This window comes from Notechis scutatus, chromosome 3 (genome assembly GCF_049901735.1).
Source record: "Notechis scutatus isolate UNSWTSFEM ecotype Mainland chromosome 3, rNotScu1.2, whole genome shotgun sequence".
Taxonomy (NCBI): domain Eukaryota; kingdom Metazoa; phylum Chordata; class Lepidosauria; order Squamata; family Elapidae; genus Notechis; species Notechis scutatus.
The window spans coordinates 209,671,998-209,696,997 of record NC_142011.1 but is presented as its reverse complement, the minus strand read 5'-3'; the positions used below and the strand labels follow the sequence as shown (position 1 = coordinate 209,696,997).

At 49.9% G+C, this 25,000-nt stretch overlaps 1 protein-coding gene across 2 annotated transcripts in view; it reads right to left on the bottom strand.

Annotated features, from left to right (window-relative positions):
• Positions 1-19,886, bottom strand: part of KIFC2 (kinesin family member C2) — a 34,218-nt gene extending 14,332 nt beyond the window's left edge. Inside the window, exons 1-10 of one of the 2 annotated variants that reach the window (XM_087962302.1) lie at positions 19,796-19,886; positions 18,393-18,529; positions 15,948-16,202; positions 13,351-13,538; positions 11,188-11,253; positions 10,092-10,229; positions 8,723-8,920; positions 4,437-4,613; positions 1,989-2,136; positions 969-1,099 (exon numbers count right to left, since the gene is read on the bottom strand). In XM_087962302.1, the coding sequence (XP_087818428.1) occupies positions 969-1,099; positions 1,989-2,136; positions 4,437-4,613; positions 8,723-8,920; positions 10,092-10,229; positions 11,188-11,253; positions 13,351-13,538; positions 15,948-16,179 (1,278 nt within the window). In that variant the 5' untranslated portion in view covers positions 16,180-16,202; positions 18,393-18,529; positions 19,796-19,886. The remainder of the gene's footprint in view (positions 1-968; positions 1,100-1,988; positions 2,137-4,436; positions 4,614-8,722; positions 8,921-10,091; positions 10,230-11,187; positions 11,254-13,350; positions 13,539-15,947; positions 16,203-18,392; positions 18,530-19,795) is intronic. The other variant, XM_087962304.1, reaches the window with a different exon arrangement.
• Positions 19,887-25,000: the final 5,114 nt, after the last annotated feature.

The following is a 25,000-nucleotide window of genomic DNA, read 5'->3' as shown; positions in this document are numbered from 1 at the left end:
AGAATGAAAAAGTCAAGATCTCGTGGGACTTCAGAATTCAGACAGACAGGCACTTGGCCCACAACACACCTGACATAACAATAGTTGAAAAGAAAAAGGTTTGGTTCATTGACATTGCAAGACCTGGTGATGCATGAATTGTAGACATGCAGCAAGAAAAAATCACAAAGTATCGGGACTTATAAATTGAAGTTGAGCGACTTTGGAAAAAGAAATCATCAGGTGTTATCCCAATTGTGATTGGAGCCCTTGGAGCAATACCGAAAGGGCTGCCTTGCTAAATTTTGAATTTATCAGACTTGAATGCTCTGATTCTACAAATAAACCACCCTACTTGAAACAGCTTATATCCTCCGACGCTACCTGAACAGTTCCTAGGTCCTTGGTTAGGATTTGAGCTGTTGAGCTACCAACCAGCCCCAAAGGCCGTGAATCTCACTAAAGATTTTTTAATAATAATAATAATAATAATAATAATAATAATAATAATAATAATAATAATAATAATACCTGAACAGTTCCCAGGTCCTTGCTTAGGACTCAAGCTGTTGAGCTACCAACCAGCCCCAAAGGCCGTGAATCTCACCAAAGATTAACAACAACAACAACAGCAGTACCTTATTGTCATTGTACGTATATACAAAGTATACACATACAACGAAATTCACATAACACCCAGAGACCAGACTCAACACGCAAAGACACATGACAATCCCCAAACACCCCCACACCTGCCAAAATCCCCTGCCTTCTAAAAACACACAAGCATCCACACAACAGACCAAGTAATACTGTCCAACAGCTCACGGATGGTGGTCCTTAAGAACATGGAGCCCCCCTTGCCCTCCCCCCCCGCCCCCCCACTGGCCATGAGACCAGAGCAGCCCTTCTCAACCTTGGCACCCTGAAGGTGTGTGGACTTCAACTCCCAGATCCCCCTGGCTGATTCCCCTGCGTCTCAGTCTCACCTGCAGCTTGGCTTCCTCGATGGCGGCTTTGTAACAGTGGGCAAAACTCTCCATTTCCCCCTGGATGTTCCGGAAGTCCAACTGCAGCCCCTCGAGGAAGGGGCGGAGGGTGTGCAGATGCTGCTTCATTCCTGGGGGAGACCAAAATGGAACGTGGGGGGGAGGGAGATAAAGCCAGGCTGACTTTACAGGTCTGTGGGTTGCCCCAAGGAGCAAATTGCTCTCCGCAAACAGGGATCTTGTGATGACCCAAAGAGGCGTGGCACAAAGGCAACACAGTCACATAAGTAAGAAGAGTCCCTTTAATACCTCCAACTTTGCCCCCAATATCCAGGTTACCTTCGGCTAGAGAAAAAAACTCTCCCAGGAACAGCCTTTAAGTGGAGAAAATTAAGTCCAAAAACATAGCACACACAAACTGTAACTAAAAATCCACACAAACCACGTTGACGTAATTAACTGGACAGGGCAGGAGAAGGAATTGCAGACTTGAAAGGCCAGCAAAACACACACACAATTGGGAAGATGCCAGGAACCCAGATAAGCCACGACGAGACCAGATAAATTCACGATTTCCTCCCAACAACTTACTGTGCGCAGCTTCCCTTTTAAAACACTGTGTTCCTAGCTGCAGCTAATGAAGGGAATCAGGGCCCTTTCCTCCCCCATAAGCCACGCAACCCACCTTGCTCCCTTCTCCGTTCCCCCCTGCGTGCCCTAGGATGAAGAGGGGGTGGGCCTGGGTCTTCCTCCGAACTCCCTCTCCCTTGTTCTACCTCTTCCCTGCTCTGCCCAGACAGACTTTGCCCTTCCCCAGTTTCTTCCACAGCCAACGGAGCCACACTTCTGCTCCCTGTCAGCTGCTCAGCCTCCCTCTCCAAATCAGATTCTGACAGGGGCAGGACAGATCCTCTCAAGATGCTCGCAGGAGCTCTCTTTTCCCTGGAGATGGGGAAGGAATCTACCCCCTAGTCCCCCCCTTCCTGTGGTGTGATATTACCCCCTAACCCCCCCCAATACCTGCCAGCTGCTTGCGTAGGGGCTGGGCATGCTCCTCGGATGCCCGGGAAGCCTCCTGCACTGCCGCCTCCTTCTGCTCCTCCAGGTGCCGGATCTTGTGCTGCAGCTCCCGACGCAGCCCGGAGACCTCCTTCTCATAGGCAGAGATCTGTCAGGGAGAGAGGGCCCTTCAGGAGGGGCAGGGGCCACTGCCAGGGGCCAACCAGGCAACGTCCCACTTCTAAAAAGGCTGTTGGAATCCCCCTTCCGTCAGCTGCTTCCTTTTAAAAGAGGAGACGCCACGCTTGGCGACTTTAAGGCTGGTAGACTTCAACTCCCAGAATTCCTCAGCCATGCTGACTTTAAGGCTTGTGGACTTCAACCCCCAGAAATCCCCATAGCAACTTTAAGACTGGTAGACTTCAACTCCCAGAATTCCTCAGCCATGGCAACTTGTGGACTTCAACTCCCAGAATTCCTCAGCCATGGCGACTTGTGGACTTCAACTCCCAGAATTCCTTAGCCATGGCGACTTGTGGACTTCAACTCCCAGAATTCCTTAGCCATGGCAACTTGTGGACTTCAACTCCCAGAATTCCTCAGCCATGGCGACTTTAAAACTGGTGGACTTCAACTCCCAGAATTCCTCAGCCATGGCGACTTGTGGACTTCAACTCCCAGAATTCCTCAGCCATGGCGACTTGTGGACTTCAACTCCCAGAATTCCTCAGCCATGGCGACTTGTGGACTTCAACTCCCAGAATTCCTCAGCCATGGCGACTTGTGGACTTCAACTCCCAGAAATCCCCATAGCAACTTTAAGACTGGTAGACTTCAACTCCCAGAATTCCTTAGCCATGGCGACTTGTGGACTTCAACTCCCAGAGTTCCCCAGCCATCATGTCTGGCTGGGGAATTCTGGAAATTGAAGTCCACAAGTCTTAAGGTTGCAAGGTTGGACACCCCTGGATTAGAAGCAAACCTAGAGGTGGCTGAGGGATTCTGGGAGTTGAAGTCCGCAAGTCTTAAATTTTCCAAGCTTGGAGACCCTGTTCTAAAATGTCCTCCCCTCCCCCCTCAGCAAAATCCTTCTAGAATGTTCTGGAAGTTGTCTCCGCAAACTGCCCAAACACCCCACTGCGTTAATCTGTCACCCTCAAACTTCTCTGCTACCGATTTTTCAGAGCTAACTGACTGCCAGGATGTCGTGTAGCCGTTGTGCACCCCTCCAGAATGCAAGATCGGGCCGATTGGAACCCGGGGTCAGAAGGAGCTCTGACACGAGAACTGGGAATGAACCTTGAGACCATCTAGTCCACCCCCACCCACCCCCTTACTCAGTGCAATACAGGTAGTCCTCGACTTACAACCTCAAACTGAGCCCAAAAATTCTGTAGCTAAAGTGAGAACACGGTTAAGAGAGTTTTGCCCCATTTTACGACCTTCCTTGCCACCGTTGTTAACTGAATCACTGCAGAGGTTAAATTAGTAATATAGTCCTTAAGTGAATCTGGCTTCCCCACTGATTTTGCTTGTCAGAAGGTGTTGTGGCCTGCCGGTGGCTAGTGGAGCTGGCAGCAGAGTCGGACAGTGAGGAGGTTGGGGAGGAACCTGGGCCATTCCTGGAGGCTGAGAAAGGCCCAGAGGAGGGCTCTGCGTCAGAGGCAGCGATGGGGCCAAGGCCGGCTGGCAGTCATCAGCTGCCTTCAGAGTCGGAGATCAGTGGGGCAGAAGAACAGCTGGAGCCTGTTCCCAGCCTATGCATGCACAGAGCTGCCCAAAGAAAAGAACAATTACGAACTAAGGGTCGACGTGGGAGTAAGGCCACAGGTGGACGGTGAATGGCCCCTCCCATCAGGATTAAAAGAGGAGCGAAAGGGGAGGGGGCTTGTGCAGGAAACAATTTGTCCGTTCCAGCCGTGTGAAGATCTGTCTGTGCATCTCAAGAGACGCTTTGCTGAGTCCTTCCTTGTCAGCACTGCAGTTTGGAAATAGTTACTTGGCAGCTCTCCAGGCTAGATAAGGTCTGTGCTTCTAATCACACCCTTGGAAGACTGTTGGCCAGGCCTTTGGCGGAAGGTGAATGCAAGAAATTCGCCTTCGTTTATTAAAAGGGGTTTTGCCGGGACAAAGCATCGGCTTAGTGCTTTTGGAGGAAGCCTAAGTCAGAACAGAAGGTCGCAAAAGGGAGTCAAGGAACCCCAGGCCACTGCAACCATCATAAGTCCATGCCAATTGACAAGCCTCCGAATTTTGATCATGTGACCACAAGGATGCCGCAGGAGTCATAGGTGTGAAAAATGGCCATCCGTCCCCTTTTTCAGTGCTGTTGTAACTTTCCCACGGCCACTAAGTGAATGGCCGTAAGTCGAGGACTACCTGTAGTGACCCCCCCCCCAAAGCACCCCCGGGACTGGGCTGCCCCTTTTCTACTTGAGCCCATCCACCGCGGCCGAGCTTCGCCCGTACCTTGTGCCGGAGGGCAGAGGCCGCTCCCTCCGAATTCTGCAGCTGCTCGGCCAGCTGTTGGCACCGCTGGACCTGGGAGGACAGCTGTTGCATCAGGGCCCGGTTCTGCGCCTCCGCGTTGGCCAAAGCCTGCAGCGCCTGGGAGGAGGACTCCGCCTGCAGCCCCTTGGCCAGGTCCTGGGGGTGGGGTGGGGGGAAAGGTCAGCACAGGGCGTAAGGGGAGGGTCAAGGGGTCGCTCGGACCCCCTCCCCTCCCCTGCAACCCACCCGCCCAGCGTGTCAGAATGGGGGCTCCAGGCTTCCCCATGGGTGGGTCCCTGCCTTAGCGCGATCCTTCTCCTCTCCCCTGTTCTTTAATCCTTCAGCCTCGAGGGAATTGTGGGTTATGATTTGGCTTGGTTGTATTTTATGATTGTGATCATGGCTTTTCACTTGTCACTTGTATGTCCACTGAGAGCTTATGCACCAGAGACAAATTCCTCATGGGTCCACTTATATTTGGCCAATAAAGAATTCTATTCTATTCTGTTTTGTTCTATTCTATTCTGTTCTTTATTCTAATTCTATTCTAGTCTTTATTCTATTCTATTCTCTATTCCTATATTCCTATTCTCTATTCCTATTCTATTCTGCATTATATTTTTTCTATTCTTTATTCTATTCTTTATTCTATCCTATCCTATTCTATCCTATCTTCTATTCTATTCTATTCTATTCTATTCTATTCTATTCTATTCTAATTCTATTCTATTCTATTCTTTCTTCTAATTCTATTCTATTCTTTCTTCTATTCTATTCTATTTTACTCTATTCTATTTTTATTTCTATTCTATTCTATTCTATTCTATTCTATTCTATTCTATTCTATTCTATTCTATTCTATTCTATTCTATTCTGCTTTCTATTCTATTTTTATTCTATTCTATTCTCTATTCTATTCTTATTCCTATTCTATTCTGCATCTCTTCTACATTCTATTATATATATATTCAGCTTTGGTATTCAGCTTTGTTCGGGTATTTTCCCACGTCATTATAGTTGTGCTTTTAAAGTTGTAGCAACATTTCGGCAGAATGTCATCTGCCATCATCAGGCTTCTGTATAGTGTTCGTCTGTGAGTCAGACTTTCACAGCCGTTTCTGTTTTAAATTTGGTGCTAGGCTACGCTGTGCCAGAATGGTTTTTATATATATATAACATTTATACAGTTCTATTCTATTCTATTCTATTCTATTCTATTCTATTCTATTCTATTCTATTCTATTCTATTCTATTTGATTCCTTATTCTATTCCTTATTCTATTCTATTCTATTCTATTTCTATTCTATTTCTATTCTATTCTTCATTCCATTATTCTATTCTATTCTATTCTATTCTATTCTATTCTATTCTATTCTATTCTATTCTATTTGATTCCTTATTCTATTCTATTTCTATTCTATTTCTATTCTATTCTTCATTCCATTATTCTATTCTATTCTATTCTATTCTATTCTATTCTATTCTATTCTATTCTATTCTATTCTATTCTATTCTATTCTATTCTATTCTATTTGATTCCTTATTCTATTCCTTATTCTATTCCTTATTCTATTCTATTCTATTCTATTTCTATTCTATTTCTATTCTATTCTTCATTCCATTATTCTATTCTATTCTATTCTATTCTATTCTATTCTATTCTATTCTATTTGATTCTATTTGATTCCTTATTCTATTCTATTTCTATTCTATTCTTCATTCCATTATTCTATTCTATTCTATTCTATTCTATTCTATTCTATTCTATTCTATTCTATTCTATTCTATTCTATTCTCTATTCCATTCCATTCCACTTCACTCCTCTCCACTCTCCAGTATTCTATTCTATTCTATTCTATTCTATTCTATTCTATTCTATTTGATTCTATTTGATTCCTTATTCTATTCTATTTCTATTCTATTTCTATTCTATTCTATTCTATTCCTATTTCTATTCTATTCTATTTTCTATTCTATTCTATTCTATTTTCTATTCTATTCTATTCTATTCTATTCTATTCTATTTTCTATTCTATTTTCTATTCTATTCTATTCTATTCTATTCTATTCTATTCTATTCTATTCTATTCTATTCTATTCTCTATTCCATTCCATTCCACTTCACTCCTCTCCACTCTCCAGTATTCTATTCTATTTCTATTCTATTCCTTATTCTATTCTGTTCTATTCCTTATTCTATTCTATTCTATTCTATTCTATTTTCTATTCTATTCTATTCTATTCTATTCTATTCTATTCTATTCTATTCTATTCTATTCTATTCTATTCTATTCTATTTCTATTCTATTTTCTATTCTATTCTATTCTATTTTCTATTCTATTCTATTCTATTTTCTATTCTATTTTCTATTCTATTCTATTTTCTATTCTATTCTATTCTATTCTATTCTATTCTATTCTATTCTATTCTATTCTATTCTCTATTCCATTCCATTCCACTTCACTCCTCTCCACTCTCCAGTATTATTTTTCAGTGGGGAGGGCTTTCCACTCCCACTTAGTCTGTTTTTGAGGATTCCCTGGTGCTCCCCCAGCCAGCTCTGAGCCTGCTCACCTTTCCTGCGATCAATCAGGGGGTTATTTATATATTCATTAAAAAAACTGATACGGCCGTCCAACTCACTCATAAAGACTCCAGGCAGCTTACAGCAATAAAACACAAATACAAAATCCAGTACCAACAACACACCACCCCCGACAACAATCACACTGATCCCTGGACGGGATTGTTGACTCTCTGGTTTCTTAGCCATTGCAAATAGAGACGTCTGAATAAACAGAGTTGGAAGGGACCTTGGAGGTCTTCTAGTCCAACCCCTTGCTCAAGCAGGAGAATCTATATACCATTCGGTCTCTTCTTTAAAAAAAACTCCAGTGATGGAGCATTTAGAACTTCTGGTGGCAAGCAGTTCCACTGGTTAATTGTTCTAACTGTCAGGAAATTCCTCCTTAATTCCAGGTTGGTTCTCTCCTTGTTCAGCTTTGCTTCTGGTCCTGCCTTTCAGGTGCTTTGGATAATAGCTTGACCCCTTCCTCCTCCTCTCCGGGGCAGCCCCTCAAATATTGGAACACTGCTATTGTGTCTCCCCTGGTCCTTCTCTTCCCATGATCTTCTCATAACCTTCCTGCGACGCACATTTTGGTTCTGAGTTCAAGGAAACATAACCCTAACCTTAGCTTTAATTTTCACGCAGAATGGGGTTTTCCTACGCTGTATGCCAGTGAAGACTCAATTCTGCGAGGACTGTTGGAGGCTGAAGATCTGGCACCTCCCAAGTTGGCAATGGCTCCACCCCCAGTCCTCTACCCCATGCCAATTTTTCCTGGGGGTGCTACAGCCTGCTGCAATGGGCCTAGTGCCAGGGTTCCGGCAGTTACTCCAATTAAATCATGAACCTTGAGCCACACTCCCAAAACTAAAGAGGATTTATTTTAAGGTAACATTCTATGTCCAGCACTAATCTGGGCGTAGCCAACTCTGAGATATGTAATTCACTGTCACCCTTGATCCTGCTTTCCCCCCAACCCCTCTGGGTGTATCATCCAACAATAAAACATCCATAGCCAAGAGTCATCAATCATGCTCTCCAATTAGATTTTTGCTTGGCAGAAGCTTCAGTCATCTAATCAGTCACTGAAGAAAATATGAATGGAATGTACTTTCGATTCCACACTGCCGCCTGCTTTTTGAAACTCCCTCCCTTCTTTCTGTTGTCAACTATAAAACGTGTATACAAAATGTTTTATGAGTTGACACCTAGGACATCTCACATTGGCCAACTTATCATGGCCAACTCGCTGTGGGACAATTCATTGAGGGACAAGAGTTAGAGGTCTCCAAATTTGGCCACTTTAAGGCTTGTGAATTTCAACTCCCAGAGTTCTGGCTGGAGAAATTCTGGGAGTTGAAGTCCAGGAGTCTTAAAGTGGCCACGTTTGGGGGGCCCTGAGTTAGGTTAATATCGAAGAAATGGTGGAATAGAATCATTGAGGATGCAAAAGGAAATGAAATCTAAATGACAAAAATTACAACACTTTTTAAAAATTATTTTAAATACTTCAACTGAAGGGTTGAATTGTCCCAGCGAGTTGGCCACAGAACGTCGTCCCGCCACAAGTTGGCCATGACATATTGTCCCATTCTGAGCTGCAACCGGCCCCCTCCGGCGTATTTCCACGTGGAGACGGGGGCTGGCGTCTATGGCCACAAAGGCCCCCCACCCCCACCCTGGGCACACTCACCTGGACCTCCGGAGGGGGCATCTTCTGACTTTGCAGAGGGAGCCGGAGGCCACACAGCTGCTCGCCCAGCTGCCGCACCTCTTCCTCCCTGCGCCACTGCAGCTGGTCCATGCGCCCCTCCAGGCGCATCAGCTCACCCACCTTCTGCTGCAGGCTGGCCTCCAGCTGCAGCACTTTGTGGTGGAGCGCCTCGTTTTCCTGCAAGGGGAGACCAGGATGTTATTTCTTTGCTCCGCAGAGGGCGAAAATGTGAGGAAGCAGCAAGAACTGCATGCGGAATTTGAGGAGTGGGGGGTGGGTGGGCGAGATACCAAGAGACAATGACCCACATAACCCCAAAGGAGTTGCCAGTCTTTCTAACTCCAGGACCTATTTCCCTGCCCTAGCCAGCTCATTATTTTAAGAGCAGTCGTGGCCCAATGGTTAGAGTGCAGCATTGCAGGCTGACTCTGCCCACTGCCAGCAGTTCGATCCTGGCTGGCTCAAGGTTGACTCAGCCTTATGTCCTTCCGAGGTTGGTAAAATGAGGGCCCAGATTGTTGGGGTGCAAGAGGCTGGCTCTGTAAACTGCTTAGAGAGGGCTGTGAAGCACTACGAAGCGATATATAAGTCTTAACTGCTATTGCTAAGTGGGGAAGGAAGGAAGGAAGGAAGGAAGGAAGGAAGGAAAGGAAGGAAAGGAAGGAAGGAAGGAAGGAAGGAAGGAAGGAAGGAAGGAAGGAAGGAAGGAAGGAAAGGAGGGAGGGAGGGAAGGAAGGAAGGAGGGAGGAAGGAAGGAAGGAGGGAAGGAAGGAAGGAAGGAGGGAAGGAAGGAAGGAAGGAAGGAAGGAAGGAAGGAAGGAAGGAAGGAAGGAAGGAAGGAAGGAAGGAAGGAAGGAAGGAAGGAAGGAAGGAAGGAAGGAAGGAATGCAGAATTGCAGGCTAACTCTGCCCACCGCTAGGTCTTCAATTCTCACTGGCTCAATGCAAGAATGCAAAATGCAAAAACTGGCTCAATGCAAGAATGCAAAAAAACCTCTGTAAACTGCTTAGAAAGGCTTGTAAAAGCACTGCGAAGCAGTATATAAGTGTAAGTGCTACTGCTATTGTTTTATCTGACAGCAGGACAGGGCAGGTCCATGACTCTTCACATGCTCAGAGGCATGCGCCGTGGCAATGCCACCCTGGTAGCTCACCAGGGCAAGACTGGGCATTTCTGCTCTCGCGGGAGACACTTTTCCACAGAGATAACCCGAGTTTCCCCCAGCCCCGTTTGAGCCCACTGGGGAGGAGGAAAGCCACTCGTAAGGGGGTATGCCCCCCCCCCACAAGGCTGGATTTGGGGTGCTGGGCTGGCCCTTAGAAGGCAGGGGGCCGGGCGGGGGCTCACCGTGGCCATCAGAGCAGAGGGCTGGGCAGAGATGGCAGCCGCCTGCTGCAGGAGCCCCTGGGAAAGCTGCAGACTCTGCTTGAGACCCTCGTTTTCCACGGTCAGGTTGTGGATCCGCTTCTCCGAGTCCGTCACGCCCTGGGGGCCAAAGAGGAGTTCAGTCAACCCACCAGAAGAGAGTGTGCCATGCCCTTGTTGGAGTCCGGTTCTGACAGGGAGCGGGAGTGGAGCTCCAGGGGCTATGGAGGCTGGGCATTCAGAGGAAGATCCAAGCCCACCCTACCCCCTTCATCCTAGGGCACAGAGGGAGGAGGAACGGATAAGGGAGCAACATGGTTTACGAGAGAGGAAAGGGCCCTGATCCCCTTCAGGGGCTGCACCTGGGAAGACTGTTTAAAAGGGCAAACTGCGCATGGCAAAGTTGCTGGAAGCCATGCGTGCATTCTCTTTGTCGAGGCTTATCTGGGTTTTGATATCCTCCCAACTGTGGGTGTGCTGCGTTATCTGTTGGAAGTCTGCAAATTATCATCCTGGCCTGCCTTGTTAATTACTTCAGTGTGGTTTGTGTTGTTGTTGTTTTTTTAATTTCTAATTATCTTTACTTTGGGTTCGGACTGCATTTCTTCCCTTCGTAGACTGTTTTTGGAAGAGTTTGATCTCCAGCCGAGGATAGTTGGACGTTGGGGGCCACGTTGGAGGCATTAAAGGGAATTTATTCTACTTTGGTGACTTTGTTATTTTTGTGCCACGCCCCTTTGGGTCGTCACACACTGGAAGGGATCTTGGAGGTCTTCTAGTCCAGCTCCCTGCTCAAGCAGGAGACCCTGAGACCACTTCAGACAATCTCTTCTTGAAAACCTCCAGGGATGGAGCAGCCACAACTTCTGGTGGCAAGCAGTTCCGCGGATCGATTCTTCTCACCATTAGGAAGCGTCTTCTTAATTCCAGGCTGCTTCTCTCCCTCATCCTGAGTTCCCTTCCTCAGCCTGGTTTTTTTTTTGGGGGGGGGGAGGAGAAACCCCACGACTCCTCCCCCATTACAGCACCTGCTGGGACCCTCCCCAGCCCTCCTGCCCCCCCGTTTCCCCTTCCTCACCCTGCCCAGGCGGAGCTGCTCGCGTTCTTCCTCCTGCGCTTGGATCTGCTGCTTCAGGCCTTGGACCTGCCGGGAAGGGAGACCCCGGACAGTCACCCCTGTTCAAGGGCGCCCCCTCCTCCGTAGAGAGGACAACCCCAAGGGCTCCACTCAAAGCTCTTCTCCCACAGATGAGACGATAGAAAACTGTTCAGTTTAGTGACCGTTGGAAGTTGTGGCGGCATTGAAAAAAGTCACTTATGACCAGAGGTGGTCTTCCAAAATTTCAGCAAGGGGTTCTCGGCCCGGCTGTTGGGTGGCCGTGGCCATTGTGGGCGTGGCCTAGTCAGCCTCCTGCACCATGGCAGGGGGCTGCGTTTTCATCCCCCCCAGACTCCCGAGGCTTCCCTCGAGACTCCAAGAGGGCGAAAATGGCCTCCCCAGACTCCCGAGGCTCTCTGGAATCTGGAAACGGGCCCATTTCCGGCCTTCCCCGAAGTTCCTGAGGGCCTGTTTTTTTGACCTCTCTGAGCTTCCGTGTGGGCCCTGCACTTACCTGGCATCCCAAATGGGCCGCGTGGGGATTCCTGGGAGGAGCGGGGCAGGGTGGGCGGGGCCAGCCAGGGGTGGGATTTACCGGTTCACCAAACCGGTTATTAAAAAGGATAAAATTAGCTACCAGTTTGGGCAAACTGGGGCGAACTGGAAGCAGCCCACCCCTGCTTATGGCCGTTTTTCACACTTACGACCATTGCAGCCTCCCTGTCGTCACATGATCAAAATTCAGATGCTCGGCAACTGGCATGGACTCATGACGGTTGCAGCTTCCCCATTGTCATATCCAAATGCAGATTATTATTGTTATTGTTATCTTTATTGTCAGAGTACAACACACCTGTACAATGGGGGTGAGATTCAAATTTTTTTACTACCAGTTCTGTGGGCGTGGCTTGGTGGGCGTGGCAGGGGAAGGAGACTGTAAAATCTCCAGTCAGAGGTGGGATTTGCTGGTTCTTCGAACTACTCAAAATTTCCGCTACTGGTTCTCCAGAACTGGTCAGAACTTTCTGAATACCACCCGTGATGTACAATGAGATTGGCTGAGCCTCCCTTCCTGCACCCCCCTACATGGATAACAACCTGTAAATGGAACAGTCAGAAGGGGCCCTAGAGGTCTCCTAGTCCACCCCCTTGCTGAAGGAGGAGACTATGTGTCATGCCCCTGTCGGAGTCTGAATCCGAGGAGGAACAGCTGACAGGGAGCGGGAGTGTGGCTCCCTTGGCTGTGGAGGAAACTGGGGAAGGGCAAAGTCTGTCTGGGCAGAGCAGGGAAGAGGTAGAACAAGGGAGAGGGAGTTCGGAGGAAGACCAGGCCCACTCCCTCTTCATCCTAGGGCACGCAGGGAGGAACGGATAAGGGAGCAACATGGGTTGTGTGGCTTATGGGGGAGGAAAGGGCCCTGATTCCCTTCATTAGGCACAGCTGGGAAGAGAGTTTAAAAGAAATGCATACTGAGTGCAGCGTCCGCTGGGAACAAACGTGAGTTTATCTTGTGTTGACTTCGGTTATCTGTATTCTTGGCATCCTCCCAACCGTGTTGAGTTACTGCTGTGCTTTCACGACTGGAATTCCTTCTCCTGCCCTGCTGGACTAATTACCTCGTTTGGCCTTGATTGGACTTATAGTTACAGTTTTTGTTGACCATGTTTTGGACTTGAATCTCTGCAGCCAAAGCCTGTTCCTGGGAGAGTTTTTCTCCAGCCCAGAAGGTAACCTGGACATTGGGGGCAAAGTTGGAGCTAATTGAGGGACTCCTACTGATTATCTGACTGTGTGGCCTTTGTGCCACGCCCCTTTCGGTCATCACACCGTTTAAGTACAATAGCTAATGTTTGGCTGGGGGCAGAGGTCGGATTCTACCAGTTCAGACCAGTTTGGGCAAACCAGTAGCTGCTCCTGCCCTGGTCTGTCCTTTATTTCCATGTTTGGCATCTCCGCTGATTCAAGCGGCACAGCAAATAAATTGCCGTGCCTCAGCTGTTTTACTCACGGGGGCTGCAGTGGAAGGTAAGTATTAGAGGTGAAAATAGGCGGTTTTGTCACACCGGTTGAATCCCGCCCCTGGCTGGGGGCCCGGACTCTGCTCCAGCGGCCACAGAGAGGGTGGGGGTGGGGGCTCTCACCTGGTGGTGGAAGCTCCTGGACAGCTGCTGCTTCTCCCTCTCTTGCTCTTCGACCCGCTGCTGGAGACCCACCACCTCCTCGGCCAGGTGGCTCCGCTCTCCCTGGAGGGCGCTGATGGACTCCACCATCTGGTGCAGACCCCCGGGGGCCACAGGGCACAGCAGGCCAGTGGACGGCAGCTTTGAGCCTAGACAGAGGAGAAGGGTTCTGTTTCTGACCCAGGCTTCGTCAAACGTAATGAAACACCAACTTATTTTCAAAGCAAAACCTCTTTTCATGCAACAACGCTGGGAATTACTTGCATTCCCAGCCAGAACTAATCTGAAACAGTTGCCCAAGATAAGCACACGCCTTTCAGTGCTGTGGAATGGTGCCAAAAAAGCAGAAGTCCAATTAATTATAACATAAACCAACCAAAGTCCCAGAAAAACCGACCAGAGTACAGAGCTTCAAGGACTTGGAATCTAATTGAACTACTTTGCTTCCTGCAAAGGTTTCGTCATTGAGGTCTGACTTTTATCCCTGAGGGGAGGAGCCATCTCCTCCCAGCCTTACTCCTGAGTTGCCCCTTCTGCTTTAGCTGCTCTTGCCTTCTAGCAGCTCTGCGCATACGCGCACTGGGAACAGGCTCCCCTTGTTCCTCTGCCTCACTGCTATCAGACTCCTAAGGTTCTGGAGATAGCACCCCACTCCCAGATGGTCCTGGCCCCACCCCTGCATCGGACGCAGGACCCTCGTCCGAGTCCTCTCCAGACTCCCGGACTGGTTCCCTTTCGTCCTCACTGTCCGATTCCGCTGCCGTTTACACCGGCTGCTCGCGAACCACAACAGGTTGCAGGAGAGACACAGGAAGGAGGGTGGGGGGGTTAGCTAGGGGACCAAAGCTGAGCCTGAAACTCTGAACTGCCCAGTTTGGACCCCACTAAGGGCCACGGGACTCCTGTCCATCCATCTCCCCCTCCCCAATAACATCTGGAGGAGGGCCAGCCCCTTCTGAGGGCACCTCAGAACAACAGAATAAAAGAATAACAGAGTTGGAAGGGACCTTGGAGGTCTTCTAGTCTAACCTTCTACTCAAGCAGGAAACTAGACCAAGTGTCTCCAACCTTGGCAACTTTGAGACTCGTGGCGTTCAACTCCCGGAATTCCTCAGCTAGCCATGTTGGCTGTGGAATTGTGGGAGTTGAAGTCCCCAAGTCTTAAAGTTGCCAAGATTGGAGACCCCGCCCTTAAATCATTCCAGACAAATGGCTGTCCAATCTCTTCTATGAAACTTCTAGTGTTGGAGCAGCCACAAACTTCTGGTGGCAAGCAGTTCCACTGGTTCATTGTCCTCGCTGTCATGAAATTCCTCCTTAATTCCAGGTTGCTTCTCTCCTTGATGAGTTACCTCCGTTGAATGTCTAAGGAGGTCCTCCGTCCTCCAGATCACGGTTGTCCCAAAGGTGGTATTTTTTTCAAGAGGCATCTGGACTTTCTGTTTAAAAATGTTTCGCTTCTCATCCAAGAAGCTTCTTCAGTTCTGAACTGAATGAGAAACGCAACGTCTTCAAACAGAAACCAGAAAGTCCAGTTGCCTCTTGAAAAAAAAACACCATTTGGGATTTCCACCCTTTGCTTCTTGTCCTGCCTTTAGGTGCTTTGGAGAATAGGTGCTCCCCACTTCTTTGAGGCAGCCCCTCAAATATTGGAATATTGCTATCATGTCCACCCCCTCCTCCTTCTTCTCACTAAGCTAGACACACCCAATTCCTGCAACCGTTATTCATACACTTTAGCCTCAAGTCTACTGTACTACTGTAGAGTACAATATTGTACTGCCATATTGTACTGTACTACTGTATAAGGTAAAGCTTAAAGGTTCCCCTCGCACATACATGCTAGACGTTTCCGGCTCATCTCCGTCACAAAGCCGAAGAAGAGCCAGCGCTGTGCGAAGACGTCTCCGTGGTTAATGTGGCCAGCATGACTAAACGCCGAAGGCGCATGGGACACTGTCCCCTTCCCACCAAAGGTGGTGCCTATTTTTCTACTTGCATTTTTTTTACAGGCTTTCGAACTGCTAGGTTGGGAGAAGCTGGGACAAGGAACGAGGGGAGCTCACTCCATTACGCGGCGCTGGGGATTCGAACCGCCGAACGGCTGACCTTCCTGATCGATAAGCTCAGAGTCTTAGCCCTTGAGCCATCGGGTCCCTCGTGCTACTGCGTAGTGCAATATGAATGCAACATCGGGTTTTCAATTCAGTGGTAGGGAATGTGAAGGGTGTGTGTTTGTGTTTTATTTTGATCATGCGCATTGAAGGTGGCATTTAATTTCATTGCACGAGGTGCAAGGACGATAAGGTACACTAAACTCAACTGAGCAGTCCCCTAATCCTCCCGGTTACTCTTCTCCGCACTCTTTCTGGAGTCTCACCCTCGTGTTTTTTTTTTACATCGTGGCGACCGAAATGCAGGATTCCAAATGTAGCCTCGCCAAGGCCTTATAAAGTGGTACTAAAACTTTACGTGGTCTTGATTCTGTCCCTCGGTTAACGTAACCGAGGATGGTGTTGTGGGCTTTTTGAGGGAACCGTCCCAAAAGGGCATCCCACCTGCTTGCACCTTCTCCAGGAGGCCCTGCTGCTCCAGGATGATGGCTTCCAGGCTCTGGATGACGCCGAGCTTGTCCTTCACCCGCTGCTGGTAGGCCCTCTTCAGACCCCGCATCTGCCGGCGCCAACGGCTCTCCTGACAGTGGAGGCGCGAACGGTACTCGCCGGCCTTCTCCTGCAGCTGCTGCAGCTGGGAGTAACGGTCCAGGAAGGAGAAGAGCTGCAGCATCATTTGCACCAGGGCGACTCCGGGGGCTGTGTGGGGAGGGGGGAGGGGGTCCCGCGGGGGGGGAGGGCAGCCGGAAGCCCAGAGCGGGTGGGAAGAGGGGAGAGCAAGGTTAGCCACAGGGTGGGCAGCGCCAGTTCCCCCCAGTCTCCCAGCTGGCTTTCATGCCTAAGGCAGAACTAGATTTCCCAGACTCTTGGTGATTGGGCCAAAATCACCCCACCTGGCTCTTCGGTCTAAGGCGGGACTAGAATTCCCAATCTCCCGGGGATTGGGCCAAAATGACCCACCTGCCTATTCTGTCTAAGGTGGGACTAGAATTCCCAATCTCCCGGTGATTGGGCCAAAATGACCCACCTGCCTATTCTGTCTAAGGTGGGACTAGAATTCCCAATCTCCCGGTGATTGGGCCAAAATGACCCACCTGCCTATTCTGTCTAAGGTGGGACTAGAATTCCCAATCTCCCGGTGATTGGGCCAAAATGACCTACCTGGCAATTCTGTCTAAGGCGGGACTAGAATTCCCAATCTCCCGGTGATTGGGCCAAAATGACCTACCTGGCAATTCTGTCTAAGGCGGGACTAGAATTCCCAATCTCCCGGTGATTGGGCCAAAATGACCTACCTGGCTCTTCGGTCTAGAATTCCCAATCTCCCTGATTGGGGACCTAGAATTCCCAATCTCCCGGTGATTGGGCCAAAATGACCCACCTGCCTATTCTGTCTAAGGTGGGACTAGAATTCCCAATCTCCCGATGATTGGGCCAAAATGACCCACCTGCCTATTCTGTCTAAGGTGGGACTAGAATTCCCGATCTCCCGGTGATTGGGCCAAAATGACCCACCTGGCTCTTCGGTCTAAGGCGGGACTAGAATTCCCAATCTCCCGGTGATTGGGCCAAAATGACCCACCTGCCTATTCTGTCTAAGGTGGGACTAGAATTCCCAATCTCCGATGATTGGGCCAAAATGACCCACCTGCCTATTCTGTCTAAGGTGGGACTAGAATTCCCGATCTCCCGGTGATTGGGCCAAAATGACCCACCTGCCTATTCTGTCTAAGGCGGGACTAGAATTCCCAATCTCCCGGTGATTGGGCCAAAATGACCCACCTGGCTATTCTGTCTAAGGCGGGACTAGAATTCCCGATCTCCCGGTGATTGGGCCAAAATGACCCACCTGCCTATTCTGTCTAAGGCGGGACTAGAATTCCCAATCTCCCGGTGATTGGGCCAAAATGACCCACCTGGCTATTCTGTCTAAGGCGGGACTAGAATTCCCAATTTCCCAGTGATTGGGTCAAAATGACCCACCTGGCTATTCTGTCTAAGGCGGGACTAGAATTCCCAATCTCCCGGTGATTGGGCCAAAATGACCCACCTGGCTATTCTGTCTAAGGCGGGACTAGAATTCCCGATCTCCCGGTGATTGGGCCAAAATGACCCACCTGCCTATTCTGTCTAAGGCGGGACTAGAATTCCCAATCTCCCGGTGATTGGGCCAAAATGACCCACCTGGCTATTCTGTCTAAGGCGGGACTAGAATTCCCAATCTCCCGGTGATTGGGCCAAAATGACCTACCTGCCTATTCTGTCTAAGGCGGGACTAGAATTCCCAATCTCCCGGTGATTGGGCCAAAATGACCCACCTGGCTATTCTGTTCTGGTCTAGAATTCAATCTCCCGGGACTAGAATTCCCAATCTCCCGGCGTGATTGGGCCAAAATGAACCCACCTGGCTATTGTCTAGGACTAGTCTGTCACGGACTAGAATCCTCTGGCATGGCCAAATGACCACTGGCTATTCTGTTAAGGCGGGACTAGGATTCCCAATCTCCCGGCGATTGGGCCAAAGTCACCCAGTCGGCTTCTGTGCCTAAGGTGAGACTAGAACTCCTGCCTCTGTATCAAGGGGGAAAGGAAGGCAGGGCCCAGTTCTTGCAGCAGCCCCCCCCCCCGCACCAAATCGCTATTGCTGCAGGTTGTGGCTCTCCTGAGGCCCCAGGTGAAATGTGCCCCTCCCCAGGACAGGCCTCTCTCCTTCCCCCTACCTGCCAGACCGGCACCCCCAGGGACCCCATATCCCTTGATTCTCCTTCAGCAAGGAGGAGGCGGCAGCTGGATCGGGGTGGGGCAGCATTTCCTCCTCCCAGCTGAGGGGGCATTTCAGGCCCCGCTGTTCTCCGCCCCCCCCCCCAAAGCCAGGAGAACGGGGGCAACCTGTTCACACAGCATCTCCCTCTCGGCCATGGCTGCCTCGCGCTTGAAGGCCAGGAACTCCGTCAGTGGGGTGGGGGCTTCTTCCCAGCCCAGGTCCTCCTCCTCCGAGGGGCTTCCTCGGTCGCTCTCGGAGCTGCCTGCCAAGGCCAAGAAGAAGGCTGGTGAGGTGGAGCTGCTGCCCCGGGCTGAAAGCCACCCCCTCCCCCAGGCTCCTCCCCTCCCCCCTCCAGGCGCCAGCCCAATTGGCCAGGCTCAGCTTGGCAGAGAAGCTCGCTTGCTAGCAATAGAGGGGGAGGTGGCTCAGGGTGGAAATGGGGGGAGGGTCTTCTTTGGGGCTCTCTGAACTTGGCGGTTTTCTTGCAGACCTTTCATGACCCAACTAGGGAACATCATCAGTGCCGGAAGAGAGAGGAGTTTGCAGGGAGGAATAAGAGGAGGAGGAGGAGGAGGAGGAGGAGGAGGAGGAGGAGGAGGAGGGAGGAGGAGGAGGAGGAGGAGGAGGAGGACTGTGGGGTCCTTCATGCTCTCTGAGCTTGGTGGCTTTCTTGCAGACCTTTCATGACCCAACTAGGGAACATCATCAGTGCCGGAAGAGAGAGGAGTTTGCAGGGAGGAATAAGAGGAGGAGGAGGAGGAGGAGGAGAAGGAGGAGGAGGAGGAGGAGGAAGAGGACTGTGGGGTCCTTCATGCTCTCTGAGCTTGGTGGCTTTCTTGCAGACCTTTCATGACCCAGCTAGGGAACATCATCAGTGCCAGAAGAGAGAGGAGTTTGCAGGGAGGAGGTGGAGGAGGAGGAGGAGGAGGAGGAGGAGGAGGAGGAGGAGAAGGAGGAGAAGGAGGAGGAGGAGGAGGAGGAAGATGACTATGGGGTCCTTGGTGCTCTCTGAGCTGGGTTGTTTTCTTGCAGACCTTTCATGACCCAACTAGGGAACATCATCAGTGCTAGAAGGGAGTTGGATTTGGAAGGGGGGAGGAGGAGGAGGAGGACGACGACTGTGGGATCCTTCATGCTTTCTGAGCTTGGTGGCTTTCTTGCAGACCTTTCATGACTCAGCTACGTAACATCTTTGGTGCAACAGCATCAGCACTGATGATGCTATCTAGTTGGGTAACGAGACGTCTGCAAGAAAAGCTCAGAGAACACCCAGGACCCTTCATGCTCGCTTGGGACTGAACTGCAAAGCACATAGAAAGGAGACAACCCCCCCTCCCCTTTGCTTCCAGCGAGAGGCTTCCTAGACCGCCTTGGACTCTGCCCCTGCCCTAACCCTGGCAGTGCCCCTTGCCAGCCTCTGTGGCTGAGGGTGGGGGGGGGAAGGGGGGGGAAGTGGCCCAGCTGCAACCCCCCTCTTGGGCTGAACCAGCCCCAGTGTGGGGAGGGGCAGAGGTGAAGAGAAACCTACTGTCCACATCAGTCAGCTGCAACCATCGGTGGTTTGGTGAGGGCATCTTGGTGGTGTCCTCGGGCAGCTCCTCCGAGGAAGCTGTGCGGCCCTGGGGAGGCAGAGAAATGGGTGAGACCCCCGGGAGGATCAGTGGGAATTCTCCCCGCTGGGTTCCTGCTTTGGAATAGAATAGAATAGAATAGAATAGAATAGAATAGAATAGAATAGAATAGAATAGAATAGAATAGAATAGAATAGAATAGAACAGAATAGATTAGAACAGAACAGAATAGAACAGAAATAATAGAACAGAACAGAACAGAATAGATTAGAACAGAACAGAATAGAACAGAAATAATAGAATAGAATAGAATAGAATAGAATAACTGGAAGGGAACTTGGAGATCATCTAGTCCAACCTCTTGCTCAAGCAGGGGACCCTATACCATTTCAAATAAGTGGCTGTCTGGTATTTCTTAAAAACCTCCAGTGATGGAGCTCCCACAACTTCTGGTGGCAGGCAGTTCCACTGGTTAAGATTGTTCTCACTGTCAGGCAGTTTCTCCATAGTTCTAAGCTGTTTCTCTCCTTGATTGGTTTCCATCCATCGTTTCTTATTCTGCCTTCAGGGGCTTTGGAGAATAGCTTGACCCCCTCCTCTTCATGGCAAATTAGGAGCAGCCAAATCACAACCTCCTGCCCCAGATGCCCCAATGGGGCTGGGATTCAACCCATTTAGGAGATGCCGGCTGGCATATGCTACAATACCTAGCGCGCCCAACAAGGGCTGGCAGCCTTATATCCTGCCTTTGTAATTTTTACAAATAACCCAAGGAGGCAAGGATACTTAACGGCCCTTGTTTTCCCCCCCAACAACCACCCTGTGAGGTAGGTTGGGCCAAAAGTGAGTCATTGCTCTAAAGTCACCCAATTGCCTTTCAAGGCTCAGGTGGGACTACAACTCACAGTCTCCTAGTGATTGGCCCCAAAGTCACCCAGCTGGCTTTTGTACCTAAGGCAGGACTAGAACCCCTGCCTCTGCACCAAGGTTGTGTGAATGTGGCAGGAAAGGGGGAAAGGAAGGCAGGAGACCTGGCTTTTGTACCCCGCCACCTCTCTTTGCAGGACTAGAACTCCCAATCTCCTGCTGATTGGCCAAAGTCACCCAGCTGGCTTTCGTGCCTAAGGTGGAACTAGAACTCCCAATCTCCTGGTGATTGGCCAAAGTCACCCAGCTGGCTTTCATGCCTAAGGTAGAACTAGAACTCCCAGTCTCCTGGTGATTGGCCCAAAGTCACCGAGCCAGATTTCATGCCTAAGGCGGGACTAGAACTCACCATCTCCTGGTGATTGGCCCAAAGTCACCCAGCTGGTTTTCCTGCCTAAGGTGGGACTAGAACTCACCATCTCCTGGTGATTGGCCCAAAGTCACCCAGCTGGCTTTCATGCCTAAGGTGGGACTAGAACTCCCAGTCTCCTGGTGATTGGCCAAAGTCACCCAGCTGGCTTTCATGCCTAAGGTGGAACTAGAACTCCCAATCTCCTGCTGATTGGCCAAAGTCACCCAGCTGGCTTTCATGCCTAAGGTGGAACTAGAACTCCCAGTCTCCTGGTGATTGGCCAAAGTCACCCAGCTGGCTTTCATGCCTAAGGTGGAACTAGAACTCCCAGTCTCCTGGTGATTGGCCAAAGTCACCCAGCTGGCTTTCATGCCTAAGGTGGAACTAGAACTCCCAGTCTCCTGGTGATTGGCCAAAGTCACCCAGCTGGCTTTCATGCCTAAGGTGGAACTAGAACTCCCAGTCTCCTGGTGATTGGCCAAAGTCACCCAGCTGGCTTTCATGCCTAAGGTGGAACTAGAACTCCCAGTCTCCTGCTGATTGGCCAAAGTCACCCAGCTGGCTTTCATGCCTAAGGTGGAACTAGAACTCCCAGTCTCCTGGACTAGGCTGATTGGCCAAAGTCACCCAGCTGGCTTTCATGCCTAAGGTGGAACTAGAACTCCCAGTCTCCTGGTGATTGGCCAAAGTCACCCAGCTGGCTTTCATGCCTAAGGTGGAACTAGAACTCCCAGTCTCCTGGTGATTGGCCAAAGTCACCCAGCTGGCTTTCATGCCTAAGGTGGAACTAGAACTCCCAGTCTCCTGGTGATTGGCCAAAGTCACCCAGCTGGCTTTCATGCCTAAGGTGGAACTAGAACTCCCAGTCTCCTGGTGATTGGCCAAAGTCACCCAGCTGGCTTTCATGCCTAAGGTGGAACTAGAACTCCCAGTCTCCTGGTGATTGGCCAAAGTCACCCAGCTGGCTTTCATGCCTAAGGTGGAACTAGAACTCCCAGTCTCCTGGTGATTGGCCAAAGTCACCCAGCTGGCTTTCATGCCTAAGGTGGAACTAGAACTCCCAGTCTCCTGGTGATTGGCCAAAGTCACCCAGCTGGCTTTCATGCCTAAGGTGGAACTAGAACTCCCAGTCTCCTGGTGATTGGCCAAAGTCACCCAGCTGGCTTTCATGCCTAAGGTGGAACTAGAACTCCCAGTCTCCTGGTGATTGGCCAAAGTCACCCAGCTGGCTTTCATGCCTAAGGTGGAACTAGAACTCCCAATCTCCTGCTGATTGGCCAAAGTCACCCAGCTGGCTTTCATGCCTAAGGTGGAACTAGAACTCCCAATCTCCTGCTGATTGGCCAAAGTCACCCAGCTGGCTTTCATGCCTAAGGTGGAACTAGAACTCCCAGTCTCCTGCTGATTGGCCAAAGTCACCCAGCTGGCTTTCATGCCTAAGGTGGAACTAGAACTCCCAGTCTCCTGCTGATTGGCCAAAGTCACCCAGCTGGCTTTCATGCCTAAGGTGGAACTAGAACTCCCAGTCTCCTGCTGATTGGCCAAAGTCACCCAGCTGGCTTTCATGCCTAAGGTGGAACTAGAACTCCCAATCTCCTGCTGATTGGCCAAAGTCACCCAGCTGGCTTTCATGCCTAAGGTGGAACTAGAACTCCCAGTCTCCTGGTGATTGGCCAAAGTCACCCAGCTGGCTTTCATGCCTAAGGTGGAACTAGAACTCCCAATCTCCTGCTGATTGGCCAAAGTCACCCAGCTGGCTTTCATGCCTAAGGTGGAACTAGAACTCCCAGTCTCCTGGTGATTGGCCAAAGTCACCCAGCTGGCTTTCATGCCTAAGGTGGAACTAGAACTCCCAGTCTCCTGGTGATTGGCCCAAAGTCACCGAGCCAGATTTCATGCCTAAGGCGGGACTAGAACTCACCATCTCCTGGTGATTGGCCCAAAGTCACCCAGCTGGTTTTCCTGCCTAAGGTGGGACTAGAACTCCCAGTCTCCTGGTGATTGGTCCAAAGCCACCCAGCCAGATTTCATGCCTAAGGCGGAACTAGAACTCCCAATCTCCTGGTGATTGGCCAAAGTCACCCAGCTGGTTTTCCTGCCTAAGGTGGGACTAGAACTCCCAGTCTCCTGGTGATTGGTCCAAAGCCACCCAGCCAGATTTCATGCCTAAGGCGGAACTAGAACTCCCAATCTCCTGGTGATTGGCCAAAGTCACCCAGCTGGTTTTCCTGCCTAAGGTGGAACTAGAACTCCCAATCTCCTGGTGATTGGTCCAAAGCCACCCAGCCAGATTTCATGCCTAAGGCGGAACTAGAACTCCCAATCTCCTGGTGATTGGCCCAAAGCCACCAAGCTGGTTTTCATACCTAAGGTGGAACTAGAACTCACCATCTCCTGGTTTCCAGCCTGCTGCCTTAACCCCTAGACCAACCTGGCTCTTTCAAATACTGCCTTTTCCTTCTCAGCCTTTTTGGGGTACTCAGCTGGGTTTTTGCAAATGCCATTTTAGGGGCTAGACACTCAGCTGCACTGGCCCCACATGATCTGGTGTGGCCCATTGGTGCCAGGCGCTTGGCTTGGTCCATGGCAACTCTGGCCAGGCTATTTGGCACTCCCGGGGGGTGGCTACAGAAGAGCCAACCTCCCCCCACCCCAGAATCTGAGCTCTGTGCCACGGCTCCTTGTCTGCTCTCCATCACGCACAGCCTCGCCCAGACGCACACAGGTGTGGCCTCCCTTGGTGGGGTGGGGAGGAGCTGACCTGGGATAACCCCTTTCCCAGATGAGTGGTCCCTGGATTGGCCAGGTGCTGTGGCTCTGTTTCCATGGTGTCAGGTGCCATGGCAACCCCACCACTGAGGGTGGGGCTGTTTCCTGTCCACTTGCAATGCAAATCTATAGGCTGATGCACCTGCTAGCTAGAAGACAGGTGTGTAAGAGTTCTGTGCGTGTGTGTGTGTGTGAGAGAGAGAGAGAGAGAGAGAGAAAGAGATCAGGGGCAGAGTCACCTGGGAGAACCACAAGCCATGGGCGTGTCCCAAGAGGAAGCAACACTCTGCCCATGCTCAGTGGCCCTCTCTTCTGCCAGGCAGGCTTAAAGTGGCCAAGGTTGGAGACCCCTGCTGCAGAAGACGGTATTTCCAATATTAAGCACAAATCAGGGGTATAATCTCAAATGGAGGGAAGTTCAAAAGCCACATTAGAAAGGATGACTTCACCGAAAGAGTAGAGGAAGTTTGGAACCGACACCCAGCGGAGGTGGTGGGTGACTTATCAGCCCCTGAGTTTAAACATGCTGGGGGATAAACACAGGCCCCCCATTCGAGAAAAACTGATCAACTTTCCAAAAAAAATACAACAAAGCAATTGAATATAACAATGAAAAGAACAACAATAATAATAGCAATTAAACCACCAAATATCCATACCCGGTGATCCTGAATCTTTGGGAAGGACTCGAGGAGCGAAGAAAAATGCCAAATCCAGTGTAAACCTCTGGCTGAATATGCAACAAATCAAATCTATATATATATATATATAAAAGCGAAATTCCCCTCACGCATCATCACAAAATCTCCAGAACCCGTAAAGCCTACAAACTTGAAGTTTGGCCCGTATTTTCCTCTTGGCTTCTAGGGGCTCACTAAGAAAGGATTTTTCGAAATGACCATCAGAGCATTTAGAGTATTTCCTATATTATTATTATTATTATTATTATTATTATTATTATTATTATTATTATTATTATTATTATTATTATTATTATTATTAACAACACGGTCTGATGCTTAGGAGTTCTACTCCCCCTCCCCACCTGGAAAGAAACCCCTTCCAAATGCAAAACACAAGCAGAGGAGGAGGTTCAGTTTCAGTTTTACTTTCA